Source organism: Lygodium microphyllum, chromosome 16 (genome assembly GCF_053477565.2).
Source record: "Lygodium microphyllum isolate KBCC chromosome 16, Lygodium_microphyllum_v1.1.10, whole genome shotgun sequence".
Taxonomy (NCBI): domain Eukaryota; kingdom Viridiplantae; phylum Streptophyta; class Polypodiopsida; order Schizaeales; family Lygodiaceae; genus Lygodium; species Lygodium microphyllum.
The window spans coordinates 103906457-103924468 of record NC_141150.1 but is presented as its reverse complement, the minus strand read 5'-3'; the positions used below and the strand labels follow the sequence as shown (position 1 = coordinate 103924468).

At 42.9% G+C, this 18012-nt stretch overlaps 1 protein-coding gene across 5 annotated transcripts in view; it reads right to left on the bottom strand.

Annotated features, from left to right (window-relative positions):
* LOC148023184 (rhamnogalacturonate lyase B-like) overlaps nucleotides 1-18012 on the bottom strand; it is a 240983-nt gene that overhangs the window by 200033 nt on the left and 22938 nt on the right. For 2 of the 5 annotated variants that reach the window (XM_087696158.1, XM_087696159.1), the window contains 3 exons: nucleotides 10153-10274; nucleotides 10011-10061; nucleotides 9566-9679 (listed from right to left, as the gene is read on the bottom strand). In XM_087696158.1, the coding sequence (XP_087552284.1) occupies nucleotides 9566-9679; nucleotides 10011-10061; nucleotides 10153-10274 (287 nt within the window). The remainder of the gene's footprint in view (nucleotides 1-9565; nucleotides 9680-10010; nucleotides 10062-10152; nucleotides 10275-18012) is intronic. The other 3 variants (XM_087696160.1, XM_087696157.1, XM_087696161.1) reach the window with 2 other exon arrangements.

Here is an 18012-nt window from a genome sequence, read left to right as displayed (position 1 = left end):
GGGCGACGCACAGCAGGTGCAAGGAACACACACACAGACTAGGGCTGGGCGATGCAGGCAAGGGCAGTACTAGTGGAATGCTAGCATAGCGAGCACTGCCACAAGCGGGCGTCAAAACCTTGGCGGGAGGGCGTAGATTGGCGGAGCTTCCAAGCGAGCTAGAGGACGCCTGGGCGTTCGTGGTGCAGGACGACCTTCTGTTGGGCAATGGCAGCTGCTATAGAAAGTGGACAGGACTGATGTCCTTCCACCACATAGAGCTGGACTAAGCAGGAACTCCCATATGCTAAGCAGAGTTGAACTGAGCAAAGCCTGTGCTCTGAGACCGAATGTGGGATGGAGAGAGGATCGAAGCTCAGCTAAGAGCGCAGTAGACAATGTGGAGAGCGAAGCACGACACCCAATGCAATAGACTAAAAGAGTGTATCTTGAAAGTACAAAGTACAACCCTTAAACCTTAGGATTGTAGGGGATGTTCACACTCGAACACGATAAGTGCCCGTAAGTGTATAACATAAGCACATACGAAGAAAGACAATAAGTCTAGGGAAAAAACCGCTCGTACCGAGAGTAAAAAGTGCCCCAATGTCCTGATCACCGACACTCCTCTATGAGCGTAGGCATGAGTGAAAACCCAACATTTCTACAACCTTGCTCCAAAGATTACAACATTGAGATCACCAGAGGCTAAGAAATTTCAAACTTCTCTCCTGTAAACCCTAATTTGCAACAAAAATTAGGGTTTAGCAACAGCCTCGAGAAGCATGCTAGAAATTGAAAGCTCCAAGACTTGGATTCAACAGGGTTGAAGCTGTCTTCAATCAAATTCAACTAGAAGGACCAACAAATCAATGAATTTAGGGGCATTTTCCATCTCCATCAAAGCAAGTGAAGGTTGATTGACTACACAAATCAAGGGGCAAATCAAAGTGAAGACTTGCTGGTCATTTTTGACAGCAAGGGGAGTTGGAATACTAAAAGGGATTGGGAAAATCCCATTGTACATCAACTTCTTCAATTACCGAGAGTAAAAAGTGCCCCAGTGTCCTGCTGATCACCGACACTCCTCTGTGAGCGTAGACATGAGTGAAAACCCAACATTTCTACAGCCTTGCTCCGAAGATTACAGCATTGAGATCACCAGAGGCTAAGACATTTCAGATTTCTCTCCTGTAAACCCTAATTTGCAACAGAAATTAGAGTTTACCAGCAACCTCGAGAAGCATGCTAGAAATTGGAAGCTCCAAGACTTTGATGCAACATGGTTGAAGCTGTCTTCAATCAAATTCAAGTAGAGGGACCAGCAAATCAACGAATTTAGGGGCATTTTTCATCTCCATCAAAGCAAGTGAAGGTTGATTGACTATACAAATCAAGCGGCAAATCAAATTGAAGACTTGCTGGTCATTTTTTACAACAAGGGGAGTTGGAATACTAAAAGGGATTGGGAAAATCCCATTGTACATCAACTTCTTCAAGTACCGAGAGTAAAAAGTGCCCTAGTGTCCTACTGATCATCGATGCTCCTCTGTGAGCGTAGACATGAGTGAAAACCCAACATTTCTACAGCCTTGCTCCAAAGATTACAGCATTGAGATCACCAAAGGCTAAGAAATTTCAGATTTCTCTCCTGTAAACCCTAATTTGCAACAAAAATTAGAGTTTAGCAACAACCTCGAGAAGCATACTAGAAATTGGAAGCTCCAAGACTTGGATTCAACAGGGTTGAAGCTATCTTCAATCAAATTCAAGTAAAGGGACCAGCAAATCAATGAACTTAGGGGCATTTTCCATCTCCATCAAAGCAAGTGAAGGTTGATTGACTACACAAATCAAGCGGCAAATCAAATTGATTACTGGTCATTTTTTACAGCAAGGGGAGTTGGAATACTAAAAGGGATTGGGAAAATCCCATTGTACATTAACTTCTTCAATTACCAACAGTAAAAAGTGCCCCAGTGTCCTATTGATCATTGACACTCCTCTGTGAGCATAGACATGAGTGAAAACCCAACATTTCTACAGCCTTGCGCAAAAGATTACAGTATTGAGGTCACCAAAGGCTAAGAAATTTCAGATTTCTCTCTTGTAAACCCTAATTTGCAACATAAATTAGGGTTTAGCAGCAACCTCGAGAAGCATGCTAGAAATTGGAAGCTCCAAGACTTTGATGCAACAGGGTTGAAGCTATCTTCAATCAAATTCAAGTAGAGGGACCAGTAAATCAATGAATTTAGGGGCATTTTCCATCTCCATCAAAGCAAGTGAAGGTTGATTGACTACACAAATCAAGCGGCAAATCAAATTGAAGACTTGCTAGTCATTTTTTACAACAAGGGGAGTTGGAATACTAAAAGGGATTGGGAAAATCCCATTGTACATCAACTTCTTTAATTACCGAGAGTAAAAAGTGCCCTAGTATTCTACTGATCACCGACACTGCTCTGTGAGCATAGACATAAGTGAAAACCCAACATTTCTACATCCTTGCTTCAAAGATTACAATATTGAGATCACCAAAGGCCTTAAAATTTCAGATTTCTCTCCTGTAAACCCTAATTTGTAACAGAAATTAGAGTTTAGCAATAACCTCGAGAAGCACGCTAGAAATTGGTAGCTCAAAGACTTTGATGCAACAGGGTTGACGCTGTCTTCAATCAAATTCAAGTAGAGGAACCAGCAAATCAATGAATTTAGGGACATTTTTCATCTCCATCAAAGCAAGTGAAGGTTGATTGACTACACAAATCAAGTGGCAAATCAAATTGAAGACTTGCTGGTCATTTTTTACAGCAATGGGAGTTGGAATACTAAAAGGGATTGGGAAAATCCCATTGTACATCAACTTCTTCAATTAAGCTAAAGAAATACTAAAAGGGGTGCCACTTTTGGGACCAACAAGGTATCCACTGTCCAAAATTGTGAGTTAATTTGCATTATTCAATTTTGTAATAAATGTTGCCAACCATCCATAGAAGAAAGGTTAGTTTCATCAATCCTCCTTTTATATTCAATGTTCTTTCCTTATTCAATGAAAATTTCTTTTCTTCTTTTCTTGCAGTCTCTTTCTATTCATTTGTTTGTATGTTTTTGTTCCTTCTTCCGTTGCGCATTCACATGGTATCATCACCTAAGAGAGACACAGGGCTGATTTCTCGCAAAGGAGACCACCCTAGTCAGCCAAGCAGCCTTGCCACATCAGCGTTTTGCTAAATACACAGCTTTCTTCTTAAAGGCAACAACCTCTTTGTACAAGCGACAATATTTCTCCTCCAAGCACACCCTCTACACCAACTTCCTTGTGATCCTCTAGCCGTTTCCTTGTTTCGGGGCGCCTTACGACCAATTGTGTAGCTTTGTTGATACAAATGAGGAGCCTTCTCCGCACTCCTCCAAACAGTGGCAAGATTATCATGTGGATCAAGAAGCACAAAGATCACCTAGCCCATTTGTTCGAGAACCCTCTCCTCCTCGTTCTCTCCATGTCTCACAAAAGGCCCGTGCTATTGGCCTGCATATGCCATCAATGGCACTGTCTATCTAGGTGCCCGTACTCCTTCTTTACCCAAAGAGGACCGGCTTGATGGTTCAAACAACTCACTTTGGTCGTATGAAGTGGAGTGTATCTTTGATACCTTTGATCTTTTGGAAGTTTGTTACCCACCCTATTCCCCGTCCAAGGGAGGATCCCATCATTGGATCATCAATGGATCGTGCAACCTTATGGGATCAGCTCAACTCTAGAGCACAATCTTTCCTCTTTATGAACTTACAAGATTCTATCCTAGTGCATGTGCACAGGTTGCAGAAAGCAACGGAAGTGTAAGATGGAGTGTATCCTTGATACCTTTGATCTTTTGAGAGTTTGTTACCCACCCTATTCCCTGTCCAGTGGAGGATCCCACAGTTGGATCATCGATGGATCATGCAGCCTTATGGAATCAGCTAGAGCACAATCTTTTCTCTTTATAAGCTTACAAGATTCTGTCCTAGAACATGTGCGTAGGTTTCGGAAACCAGCGGAAATGTGGGCAAAGTTTGCTTATTTGTACCATCAGATGACATTTGCCCGCCAAATTACTCTCAAGAAGTTACAAATGCTCGTTGTTGATGATTCTCCTTCCATGAAGGATCATATCAACAAGTTGCAGGATATGAGGAATTTGCTTTCATCCCTTGGAATTGGGCAAGATTATCTCTTCAAAGGATATGGCCATGACTCTTTTGACTTAGCTATCATCTCTCCGGTTTGATGTCTTCTACACCAACCTTCTTACATCACTAACCCATGAGAAGCTTCTAAGGAAGGAGAATGCCCCGCTTGTTTTGGTTGAGCTTTCCCCTCCTCTCAGTTTATGACCTTAATAGGCTTGGTACCCGAGTTGTCTTCATCGAGTAAGCCGTTTGTATTGAGGATTCTTCTATAGGAACTGTTATCCCAATAGGTTGGTAAGAGAGTGGGCTTTACAAGCTCCATTCCCCTTCTCTTATGTAGGGTCCTCCGAGACAATTGTGTATTGCTACACCTGTTCCCCCTTATGCACCACCTATTCCACATGTTCCTTTCCATCCCCCACCCTCTCCTCCAGTGGTTCCCTCATACCCCCCATCCCTTTTAGAGGGGGGACGATCCCATCCCTTTTATGCAGTAGAAAAGTGTCCCATAAGCACAAACCCTAATTAGGAGGACCCAAACTTTCTATAAATAGGCATGCTAGCCTCCATCCAACCTTAGTCTTGTTTTTGCAGCTTGCAAGTGCCACAGCTTTGCTGTCCACACCCCATACATGGAGGTTATGTCAGCCAAAGCTGACCGCCATTGTCTTCTACTGCAGATTGCTCCTGTTTTCAGCTCTGGACTGAGTGCTGCTGATCAGGCGTGCTGGCCATCATCTCTACTTTCGCTAGCTGCCAAGTGTGCAGCAAACTGCTGTGTTTGCAGTCTACAGCTGCTGCCCAGCCTACCATGTGTCTAGACAGCTTGCATTTACTGTTTTCTACTGCAACCTCATCCTACCATGTCATCATCAGCTGCTGCGTTTGTAGTTTTCTCTCTCTTCTCTGCCCGTGTAACATTGATCCAGCTCCACTCTACTACATTTGCTGCTGCCAAACACCTTCAAAGGCTGCCTTGCTGCATTTCCAGACCCATTAGAGTACGACACACACTCCAGCTCATACTCTCTAGCCTGGTCCTTGAGACAGTAGTTTGAGGTCAGTATTCTGCACTGCATAGTGTGTTTGCTGCATTGATCATTGTATTCTATTCAGAATTCATTCTTCATTATTCACTGTGTTGATTGTCTCTACGTTACCCTAACTCTTATTGTGTTCTTTATCAATCTGCGCATATTTCATACGATTGTTTTTTGTGTTTTCTATGGTGAAGCATTTCTTTACACCAAGCTTATGTGAAGATCTTCAAACTTATGGTGTTTCCATTCACTCATGTGGCCTCTTCTTAGTTGTCCCCATTGTCAGCTTCAGCTTTGCAACATATAGCTGATGGTCACTCACCCCCTTCTTACCAATCATTCATGCTCCCTTACCCTTAGCTCATAATCATCTCCCAAATATGTCTACTTTCCACTACCTCCAGCCTTTACTAGCGGTCTTCATCCCAGCTCAGCTGCACCAGCTCATCACATAGCATCAAGGCCATCATATACATGTCAAAAGAGATGTTTCACTCTAATCAGTCCATGTGCTGTCCACAGGCTCCCCATGAGCCCCCCCTCATGTTGCTATCTTCGACGCAGCAATCACTTTGTCAAGAGATGCACTGAGTTTGGAGCTATTAGCCTTTTTAAAAGGTTTTAATTAATACATTTTACCCCCTTTGTAGCCCTTGTTCACATGCTTATCAAGGCTAGCCACTGTTCCAAATAATAGAGAAGAATTCACCTGCTGCATTGGCTGAGATGGATGTTGGACATTAACTAGTGGCACCGGCTAGAGATCTCACACCTCAATACCCTCATCTAAACATTGCTAGAATGGATATTACCAATGGATGTGATTTGAGTGATCATTGATGCTACCAAACTTCAAAGGTGAACCTCTCAGCTTGACTTCTAGAGACTTTTGTAGTTATTCACACATCAACCATTACCCCCTCCTCTGTCCTAGGACCACCATGGGGGAGTTGAGTTCCCCCTCTAAGCCTAAAGCTAAGCGCTACTGTATGTTATGCAACTCTCCTTCTCATCATCTTCATCTACCCTGAGTAGGTGCCTACTCTACAAACCCTACATCATTCCTCGTGAGTTTACAACTAGTATCATGGGGCATGAACAGCCTCCATTACAGCGGGGCAAGAAGTCACAGGAAGCTTATTGTCTAGCAAGAGTTGCAGCCATCCCTTGCTGGACAGATCAACATCTTACTTCTACAAGAGCATAAGCTCACGCCCTCCCAAGCCAATAGAGCGGGGAAGGCATGAGGAGTTGAGGAGACAAATTGAGCAGCTTTGGACCAAAGAGTCCGTAGCACACACCCAAGGAAAGTCAAACAGGATTTGTCAAGAGACAACCCTCCAAGCTTGTCAACAATGTTAAAAGGAGGAGAGGGCTCTTCAAAGGGATCTAGCAACTATTGCTACAAGAGTCACCTAGAGATTCTACCCTCCACACCTAGGAGCCACAAGCACAATCTGCTCTCATGGGCTTAGAGGACATGAAGTCAAATTCTCCTTCTACATCTCAATTGTGTTCTAGGCACAGAAGGGGGACACAATGTGCAAAGAGTTCTTCAAGGTACACCGTCTGCTCAACTCGAGGGACTAGATCTATAGCCTCGATGACCAATATGGGAGGGTTTGTTCTTACTCGGAGGAGGTGATTCTATAGGCAGCCGTTTCAGCATAAGGCAATCTCAACTAGAGTGATGCATTATAGACAAGAGGTTTGGGACTGCATCCCTTCCCTCGCCACAAGGGAAAATGGAATGGTCTCTCCTTTCCCCCTTCTCTAAGGAGCCAGCACAAGCTTTCCACTCACAAGATGGGTAAAAAATCCCTAAAGAGAACAAGCTATCTAGGGCCTTCTTCTCTACATACTAGGAGGTGGTGAAGGACCCCTTGCTACAAGCATTTCAAGATATCTTTAGTTCATGCAACACCATGTGAGTAGGTCTAGTGAGTCTCCTCCTGACCACCTAGAGCTGCCCCAATGGAGACCAATCACATTGTTGTCAATTTCCTACAAGGCACCAACCAAGATAATTGGTAGCAAACTCTACCCCATCCTCCTAGACATCATTTGTGACACAGAGGCAAGTTTCATCAGTCGCAAAATGGGCACAACATAGCCAATCAATGGGTGGTCATGCTCCTTCTGGACTTCAAGAGGGCTTATGACAAGATTGGTTGGGACTTCCTAGAAGGTACCATGGCACAACTAGGTTTTCCTCAAGAATGGATCAAAGGTGTGTTTGCATTATACATGTTAACCACTAGCAATGTGCTCATCAAAGGGCTAAGAGGGTCTGAGTTTCAATTGGAGAGATCCGTTTGTCAAGGCTTCCCTCTTTACCCATAGCTCTTGCTACTCTTTGAAAAGGCGATGTCCTATTTTCTTCACTCGAGAGTGAATAGCCTGAAGGGCCTTAGACTCCCTATGAAGATGAAAACGAAGCGAGTGGATTCAAAGTGACCTAATGATACAGCATTCTATATTGATCATGAGGTCATGCTAGAGAGAGTGAGACTGGCATTGGGGTTGTTTTGCACAACTGCAAGTATGACAATCAACTCGCAAAAGTCAACTGGTTTTCTTAGGGTCAGAGACTCCAACACCGAATTTGGGCTTTAGATAGGTAAGAAGGGATTGGACACTCAAATATCTTGGGTTCCAGGTTGGTCTTGGCATTATTTCAGCCCAAGAGTTCATCCTAGTACTTAACTCCATCAGACGAAAATTGACCTACTAGAGCTTGTCTACCTCTCTCTAGCAAGCACGACCCTAGTGGTCAACACATTCTTTTGGCAACAACCTAGTACATTGTTGCTTGCTAGTGTTGCTCCTCATCATGTGTGGTTCAACTGCGTGGCTTGGTGTGGAATTTCCTTTGGCTTGGTTCAAATGGGTCTAGGGATTCCAATACCAAGGTGGCTTGGGAAACCATCATCCATCATCCGTTCGAGGCAGGTTTGAGAATCAATGATCTGGAGTATCAAAGTCTAGCCCTACTACGCAAGCTAGTGATCCAAGGGCCTGACCCCAAGTGGACAGATGTGGAAAGTCCTTCTCCAAAAGGGCTTCCAAGAGTGTAGACCACGGCTAGGTGGAAAGTCAAAACCCTCCTAGGGTGGACCTTCACCTCACCACGGATCACTAAACCTAGATTCTTTTTCCTTTGCAGCCTGTGTTGTAGGTTTGGTAGGGCATGTGTAAGGCCCTTGTACAAAGGTCCCTAGCTTGCCAAGAGGAGATCGACCACCAACCTATTGTTTGACCTCAGGTTCAAGACCTTGTACAAAGGTCCCTAGCTTGCCAAGAGGAGATTGACCACCAACCTATTGTTTGAAACCCTCAGGTTCAAGACCGTGACAAGTTACAGCTTGGAAAGCACCCCCAATCCACTGGGCTGGTTGGGAGGCAGGTCCTTCCTAAACTATTAGGGTGTGGTGGGACGTTTACAAGATGGCAAATCACGAGGTTCTACAAAAGTGGCAAGATGTCAAAGTGGGATCGAGACAAAGAGAAGAGCATTTGATGCAGTGATCCCAACTGGCTAGACCCTCCCATCCAAGAGTCTATGCCACCTAGAGAGGTGTGGGCTGCTTTGATTCTATCAATGGGAGTCCCCTTGGAGATGGCAAGCCAACTAGGTGGTGCCCCACATGGAATTTTCTTTGTAGTTCAAGATGGTGGTTAGCTAGTCATTGACAGAGGATAGCAAGATGAGGATCTCTCAGCCATCAGTTCCAAGAGTGGCACCTTTGGATTTAGGAGAGTCGGCCCCTAGATCAGCTGGAGTGCGTGTTATGTCCCTGGACATCCAGATGGGTGCTAGTAGCATTGTCCACGGTGGTTACAAAGTGACTTAGTTCGAATGCATTAAGGACACTTCGGGGTTAGGAAAGCCAAGTCCTATTTAACTTCGGGGTTAGGGCAGCCGAGTCCTAAAAATAGGACTCCGCTGCCCTAACCCCAAAGTGTCCTTTATGCGTTCGCACTAAGTCACTTTATAACCACCGTGAACAATGCTCCTAACACCCATCCGGATGTCCGGGGACATAACAGTGGGACCCTGGAGAGTGGCTGTGACTGGCCACAGCAGTTGCCAAGAAGCCGTGCTATTTCGAAAAGAAAACCTCACATCTAATAACATTTTTACTCCATAGGCTGAGATACCACCAATGCTGTAGAATCATATATCATTGAATTACTGTTAAGAACAGCAAAAGAATTGAATGCAGTGACATGAACATATCAAGCAAGCATTGTGAGTGCATGTTTCATAAAAGAACATAATGGAAACATGCCAGAAAACAGAATAAGGTATAATTAGAAATGGCCTATAATAGCACCTTACAATTTCAATGGCTTAAAAAATTGTTTACCTTTTGTCTATGTTTAGAGGAACCATAGTTTCACTTGGGTTATATGTCCTTTTAAAGGAAATTTCAATGTTGTCTGTGCTTTGATCCACAACTTCACACTGGGTGCCCTCAATACTGCAAATATAGGGAGCCATTAAGGGTAAAGGTAAGGATGATTTGTAGTTATGCAATAGGACAACATGTTTGAACTATTCCACAGCATGCCTGTAGAGTCCTAATGGCTAGAATTACGTTCCTTAAAGCCTTATCAATCCTTATCATGAACTCTCATCTATTGTAGCAGCGAAAAAAACCCAAATGCATAACTGAAATCCTCAAGAGCACTATTGTCACTGAAGCTCATGACTAAAGTATTCCAAAAGAAAGACTGCTGGTGTTGCTTATATGACATCTCAAAGTTGAAGTTGGAAAGTTTATTTATAAAACTGGAAAGAAAAATACTCACACATCAAAGATTCCGCTTCCTTCTGGTGTGTTCCAAACAAGATCCCAATACCTGCATAACAGGAAGAATAAGGCAGGCATGCGCATAAAAATCTTTAAAACTCCCGCAATACCATACAATAGAAATGTCTGCAGTGAATCACCCTCTATTTATCTCTTTATTCAAATCCTCAAGAAGGTTGTCAAGGCCTCCATATTGTATCCCAGTCACAATCCCCCCTGGCTTGGAAAGTGTAACTTGCACGATGCCATTATCAATTATCAGCTGTGCAAGCATTTTTGCAAAACAAAGATTATTGGTAGTGAAAAGATCAATAGATTATTAACATGTGTTCAATGCAACAAAGACCAGTGAGTATGTCAAACTCCAGTTTCTGCAGTAAGCATTGGCTGCAAGATTTTGTGTTGATTTCAAAATGAATGCAAACTATGCTTGTTTTTCCCCTTTCATATGCCCTGGCTCCTAAAAAAGCACAATCAGACCTGTAAGTAGCTACAAGAAGTGGAGATGCAAGTTGCAATAGAATTACAAAATACAAATGATGCAGCATTTAATCAATTCATATGATTCATTATAAATGCAAATTCTTTGAAGCACTATAACTGGAAGCCTACATAGGGCTTAGTCTGCAGAAATTCCAAAAGTTAACTGGACTGAGAACACCAGCATTAGGGAACACTCAGATAATTCTTCAGGGATATATGCCTTTAAAAAACAGAAACTCTTGGAACAAGATACCAAGCTTTGGAGCCATGATTCTCAATATTGAAACAAGGATCAACATATAACCACAAGGAACGTTCCATTAAAAACTCTTAGACAAGCTTCTTCACAATAGTTTAGGTGGGAAGCTTTCTCGAAGGCTAATTTGAGCTTCTTGTGTAGTGCGGTAAATACTAAACACTTTCATCTTCATAGCTTTAGCTACCAGCTTCCATTTTAATCATTCGCAACCTTTCTGCATTGCAACTTCTGCTAAAAGTCTTTTTTACGGTAAGGGTTATGCAGGCCACTCAACATCCACCAGTCTGTGCCCTTGTTGGCACCAGTGGGGATGTCGGTTTGGTCTACTCAAACCATTAATGGACTTCACTCCACAAGCTCGCCTGGTCTCCTTAGAGACACGAGGATGAGAGCTTCATCCATATCTATGAGATGACTCCCAATGAGTCTCCTTCCGTAAAGAACCTCCCCACTATTCCATGCAGCCATAAGGCCAAGTCAATCATGGACAATGAAGCCATTGGCATCTTCAGGTGAGCCAGCAGTGGGGGGTGTCTGCAGCAGGGACAACTCCTCGGCCAAGATCTGAGGCATTGGAACAGTTCTTCTCAACACTTGCCCAAGGCCCAAATCTTACTACAATAGACAATTTATATTATGTGCCCCAAATAGGGGCGAATCTCTTTTTGTCTACCAATTTTACCTCTTGGGGAGGACTGTCTTCTTAACTAAGACTACAGTTGAGATCTTAGCTGATGTGGCTGGTCGAATGATAGCTCAAGGTGAGATACAACATAATGGCCTCTATTTGATTTCACAATTTTTATCATAGCCGATAGGCAAGGAGTCCAAGTTTCATCGCTTACATGGCTTAGTTACGCTAAAGCACCTATTGGTGATGAGTGCCTTTAGCATTTTATATTATGCCAACTTGGCTAAGACTCTATTTATAAGTTGTCTAGTTACTAGTTAGTTGAGGACCATCCATTCCTAAAACTAGCTAAGGATATGTGCCGACCTTGTCAACTAGGGACATAAAATCAAACCCCAATTCTGCAGTAGTCCATTGATAGAGCTAAGGGAATCCTTATTTTGATCCTATGAGAGAGTGCAATGGAAAAAGAACACAAACACAAAGAGAGAAGGGAAGAAAAAGACTGCAATGAAAGAAGAGATTGGAAGTCATGGATTTACACTAAATTCCAAATGAATGTAGAATGCAAGGTGGATTGATCAGTGCATGAACACCCAAAGTGTCAGTGAAGCACTGAAAACCTGATGACAAAAGGCAGCACCAAGAGACAAAGGAGAGTCCAAAAATTCGGAGTGTGCTGAATCTGCAAAGAAGAATAATGACCAACCAATGTCTGAATGCTATAAATAGCCAAAGTGCTGAAAATATGGCTGACTGCTATGTAGGCATGCCCTAGCAGCTAACTCCTCCCCTAGAATGGTGTCTCAAACTCTAGAGGTAAGCAAGCCAGTATAGAAGATATCATACTTCGGGGATGGTAGATGAGTGGTGAGAATCATCGCCACATCCCCGGATGAGAATATCTTGCCAAGGGATGCAAGCTCATCCCACAAGTCCTCCATTTTGTTGACATGATCCTTCATGCAAGGATATTCATCAATAGAAAGCATCCGGAGTTTCTTCTTTGTGGTAATACAATAGGCAAAGGTCTTCAATTGGTAGAGAAAAGATAGCTTTGTCCATACCTCCACTATGGTCCAAAGTCTACACACATGCACAAGGACAAGATCCTACAGACTCCTAAAGAGAAAGGATTGGGCTCTAGAGTTGAGCCGATCCCATGGGGTGGGCTGGCCCATCATTGAACCAATGCTAGGATCCTCCACTAGACTGTTAAGATAGTCAAGCTCTCGTCACTCATCTACTACCTACCGGCATGACAACCTAGCATGTGTAGCTGTCGATCGTGTGTGTTCCTAATAAGTCGGTACATGACTTAACCATAGTTAGTTAGCCGGTGGTTAGTAAGTGTGGTCACTTAGACCTAGTTCATGTTGTGTGTTATTCAATCAGTAAGAGTGAGATGAATAATGAAGAACAATGAAAGCAGTCACCCCTATCTCTCTCCCATTCTTCTAACATGGTATGAGAGCCATGACCCCATGAAGCCCATGAAGCCATGAAGCCCTACAACCTTAAGCCTAAAAGTTAGGCGTCTGCATCGCGGGAGTTGGAGTTTGAAGACAGGAACTGCATTTGACCAGTCTTGATAATGTTGGAAGCCATAGCTCAACCTTGAAGACTAATATGTATCAATGTTTTGAGGCTTACACTTGGTAGAGCTTGTAAAACTTGCATAGAGGATCAATGGCATGCATAGAAGCTCTTTTTAATGAGCTTTAACCTCAGCATTTACAGCAAGTAGAAAAACGTGAAAATATAGGTTGCGCCATTTTTCTTATCTGATCTGAGGGGCAGCACTAGCAGGGAATCATAGTGATCAATATGATGGGCATCCAAGACATCATTGTGTGCCATCTAAAGGTTGTTATCAAGAGCTTGTGGAGCACATGGAGTGCTCAGTGTGGCCAATGTAGCAACAGATGAATGAAGACCTCTCCCAAATCAGTGTGACAGGATCACAGCATTGCTATTGGGAGTAAAGGTGCCTCTGCCTAGCCGCCTGTGTATTACTACACTGACAATACCCGCCACTGCACACTGCAGGTGGCGTGCGCCCGTCACCGTCACTTTATTCTTTATTCTTTTAGTGACTGTTTGAATAAAGGAAGGCCCGGTCACACATTGTGACCGTTGGAGTTCCCATTTGTGTCTCTCTCTCTTCTTGCTCTTGCTCTCCGCCATAGCTCACTTCCAAGCAAGCTTCGATCCTTCTCACCTTTCAACTCGTATCAGAGCTTTGGATTAGAGCTTGATCATGGAGCTTGGCCCAGCATTACTTCAGCCCGGATTGAAGACCTAGAGCTTGGAGCTTCAATGCCAGCCATGGCTTCTTCCCCCTGAGGTAAGATTTCATCTCCCGCCTCTCCCCGGCCCTCATAGGCTCTTTGCAAGTGTTCCTTGGCTTCATTGGGCACCTTGTATGCTCCCATTTGCCCCCTTATCCTCATCATAACCAACAGACCCCATAGTCAACTCACTTTTTTTTTGCGCTTGTTTAAAAATCTAGCTCAAACATCCCATTTTTTCTCATATCTCGGGCATCCGGAACCCGATTTAGCCAAGGTAAGAATCTAACTTAGGGTTTTGGTACGCTCCAAACACGATGGCGATGTCAGATCTGCCAAATTCTGATCACAGCATTTTCTGCAACAAATCTGAGTTGATTTACAGCAAGAAAATGTCATGCTCTTAGCTTATGTGATGCTCCCGAGGCCTGGTATTTGATGCCTAGATACTTTGGGGATGTTTGCCCAATGTTTTGAGATGCTTTGGGACTTGGTTTGAGCTTCCATAGCTCGATTTATATAGGGATTTACTATTGTACATTGTTTGGGCAGCAAGGTTTTATCAGGGACGGCTTATGCATAATGCTCTTTGTTGACATTTGGGTGTCCTATTTGATGTATTGATGCTTGGTCATCATGGTTTATGCCCGAATATGCTATTTGAGAGCTATTGAGCCTCGATTTGGATGTGGACACTTCGTTGTTGGTTGGGATATATGCTACCTTGGTTGACAGGTTATTTTACCTCCAGTTTGGTTATGCCTATTGGTTTCGGGCTATGTCTTTAGGATATGCAATGAAATATTGACCTTCAGGGTACGACATCAAGCTTATCTTTGGTTCTGGATCTTCATTTGAGCTTGAGCTCGGCTTTGAAATGCATTTGATGCTCCGTCTTGGATGTACATATGGCATGTATGTTACCTATGTCTGACTGGTCTTGATATGCTTGGCCTATGCCACTACTACATGCTAGTTACATTGTTTGGAGCCGATTGCTACTAGTGCCTTGTCTTGGCTTGCATCTGGCTTCCTGGAACTTACTTGGGACATTTCTTGGCTTGCCAAAGTTGTATTGGGATACAGTTGATGTCTATGGATGCTCTATTTGGAGGCTACAGAGCCTATATGCTCATGATGTCTTATTGATGTCTGGTCTTGGATCATTTGTCACTGGTGCTCCATGTGCCTTTCTTGAGCTTCTTGGCTTGATCCATACGGCTTTTGTGCCAATGGGAGCATCGTTGGATGTTTGACAAAAATTGAGTAGGTGGTTTATGCTATTGCGCTTTGTGTCTTCTGAGACTGGGATCTTCTTCACTTGGATGTTGCATCGTTGATATGCCGTGGTCCGCATACATGTACTTGGGCTGATTTGGGCTTCGCACTCCCTGAGCATACACCTCTTTGTGTTAGGTCTTGCCAGTGTTGTGTACACTTTGCCATATTACACAGGGGGTGTGCCGGCTTACTGACGGATTTGTTTAACATACTTGGGTGTTTGCTCGATGTCCATATGACTGTCATATGCTGATTTATGCCCGCTTGATGCTGGTTATGCTTTGACAGTCAGTGGTTGACTTAGTGCATTGATTTTGCCTACAATTTGCTCTCATTGTACCTGACTATAATTTATTGCAGCAAGTAGTTATGTATAGACTGATGTGGAATTTTCATGCTAAATCATCCTGATTTTATGTACTTTTGATGGTACTTGGTGGGCAACATCATTAGCTATCAGTTCATGGTCATTTTGCCTTGGTTTTGGTGGTATTTTTGGCTGTTTACAGCAGAAAACAACAAGCAGTTTTGAACTATCTGCACTGTTTTGGACTACATTATGGGTTCTTCTTCCAGTGACAGTGCTATCTTCAACATCACTAAGCTTGATGATACGAATTATGCCTATTGGAAGAGCCAAGTTTGGCAGGTAATAGTGAAGAAATCGCAAGTAAAGCCACTAAGGATACATGGCGAGCAGCCTGAAACTATGACTGATGCAGCCGTGAAAGAGGGTTTGCTCATGGAAGAGGAACACAGCTAAATGCATCTCAAAGTGGTAATACCCAGCAGGGCCAAAATGCAAGAGGTGGTGGGACATTTTAGAGCGAGGGGGAGATCCAGCCCTAGGGGCAGAGGATCTTGGAGTCGCAAAACACTCAAGATAATCCGAATAAAGATAAGGATTGTCACTATTGTAGCAAGTATAGCCACATTGCCAAAGAGTACTGGAAGAAGCATGCTAATCAGAAAGACAAACAACACGGACACTATAAATCATCGAGTCATACAGAGGGTGCTTCCACTGACAGACTGTTTGCCATGATGTATGTTTAGAATCGTGCAGCTAAGGAGACTAAAACACATGATGTCTGGTATATTGATTCTGAAGCTTCAAATCACATGACACCTCATGGTGATTGGTTACAAAAATGGTTCTTGAAAAGAATGGATATGTGTGCACAGGAGATGATACTCAGCACAACATTGAGAATAAGGGCGTAACACCCTTGGTCATTCATGATGGGCAGAAGAAGAGTCTGCATGATATATTGCATGTGCCCTCTATTACAAAAAATTTGTTGTCAATGGAACAGATGACAGAACAAAACTTACAGGTTTGCTTTAATAAGCATTGTCTACTTTATAGAAGAGTTTGGTAATGGCTACAAACTCATTGCTCGAGGCAACAGACATGGTAGAATGTTCACATTGGATGCTACATGACCTCAACTGAAATCAGCCATGTTTGCGCATGGTCAGTGCATTGTTAGAGACTTGAAAATATGACACAAAAGGATTGGACATGTAAATATTCAACGACTGCAAACTATGCAAAGAAAGCAGCTCGTGACAGGTTTGCCAACATTTGCATACAATGAGATTGGTCATGTTTGTAGGATCTTTGCACTATTATTTGGGCATTCAGTTCATTCATGATACTAGAGGCATTGGATTGTCACAGTCTAGATACATTGGTAGACTTCTTGAGAGGTTTGGCTTTCAGGATTGCAAGCCAGTTTCTACCCCAATGGAACCTGGACTCAAGTTGTCCTTGCATGACAATAGTGATTTATTTGATATCCATACGTATGCTCCAACAGTTGGATGTCTCATTTACTTATGCAATACAAGGCCAAACATTCAGTTCGCAATTTCAGCCCTAAGTAGATATATGCACCAGCCACACATCAAATTGGCAAGCAGTGAAGTGTGCTTTTCGTTACTTGTAGGATACTAGGACACTTGATTTGCTTTATACCAAGGGGGGAGCACTGCAACTACATGCTTACAATGATTCATCTCAAAAGTTTACTGCAAACTTTATTTGAATGTTGAAATCTGATCAGCATGTGTCCTTGTAAGTAGAAGATCATCAACATAAAGACATATGACCAGCAAGGATCCCCTCTCTTTACATACTCAAAAGTGTAAATGAAACTAGCATTCCTCCTTGGATAGGGTAGTAAATAACCTGATTAAGCACTATTTACAGCAATTAACAAATTCACAAAACTGAAATGCACACTTTACCATATAATCTTAGACATTGGGCACCCTATTCACCCCAAAACTGGGGCCCCTTTCGGTATTCCAACTTCCCTTGCTGTCCAAAATGCCTAGCAAGTCTTCAATCTGATTTGTCCCTTGATTCGGGTAGTCAATTGGCCTTTACACGCTTTGATGGAGATGGAAAATGCCCAAATTCATTGATTTGCTAGTCCCTCCGCTTTAATTTGACTAAAAACAACTTCAGCCCTATTGAATTCAAGTCTTGAAACTTCCAATTTCTAGCATGCTTCCTGAGGTTGCTGCCAAACCCTAATTTCTATTGTAGATTAGGGTTTACAATAGAGAAATCTGAAATTTCTCATCGATTTTCTACATTACCCAATGGAGCGCCTAGCTGAACATTAAGTTCCCTTGTTGAAGCTCGAGCTCTATCACCAAAAGAAATGGGCAGCAGCTCTTTAAATACATCATTGGCAGCCTGATATGTATCAAAACCAACAAGGGATAATTCTGATTTCTCATCAAAAACCACATCCCTATTGACAAATACCTTCTTAGAGACAGGATCATATAATCTATATCCTTTGCCCTCACTGCTATGCCCCACAAAAATGCATTTAACAGCCTTGTTGCCCAATTTCTTTCTTAGTACCTTGGGAATGTGAGCATACGCAAGATACCCAAAAGTACAAAAATGTCCAATAGAAGGTTTCCGGCTATTCCAAGCCTTAAATGGCATGACGTTCTTTAATGCCTTGGTAAGGCACCTATTCAAAACATAGCAAGCACACATAATTTCTTCCATCCAAAAACTATGTGACAA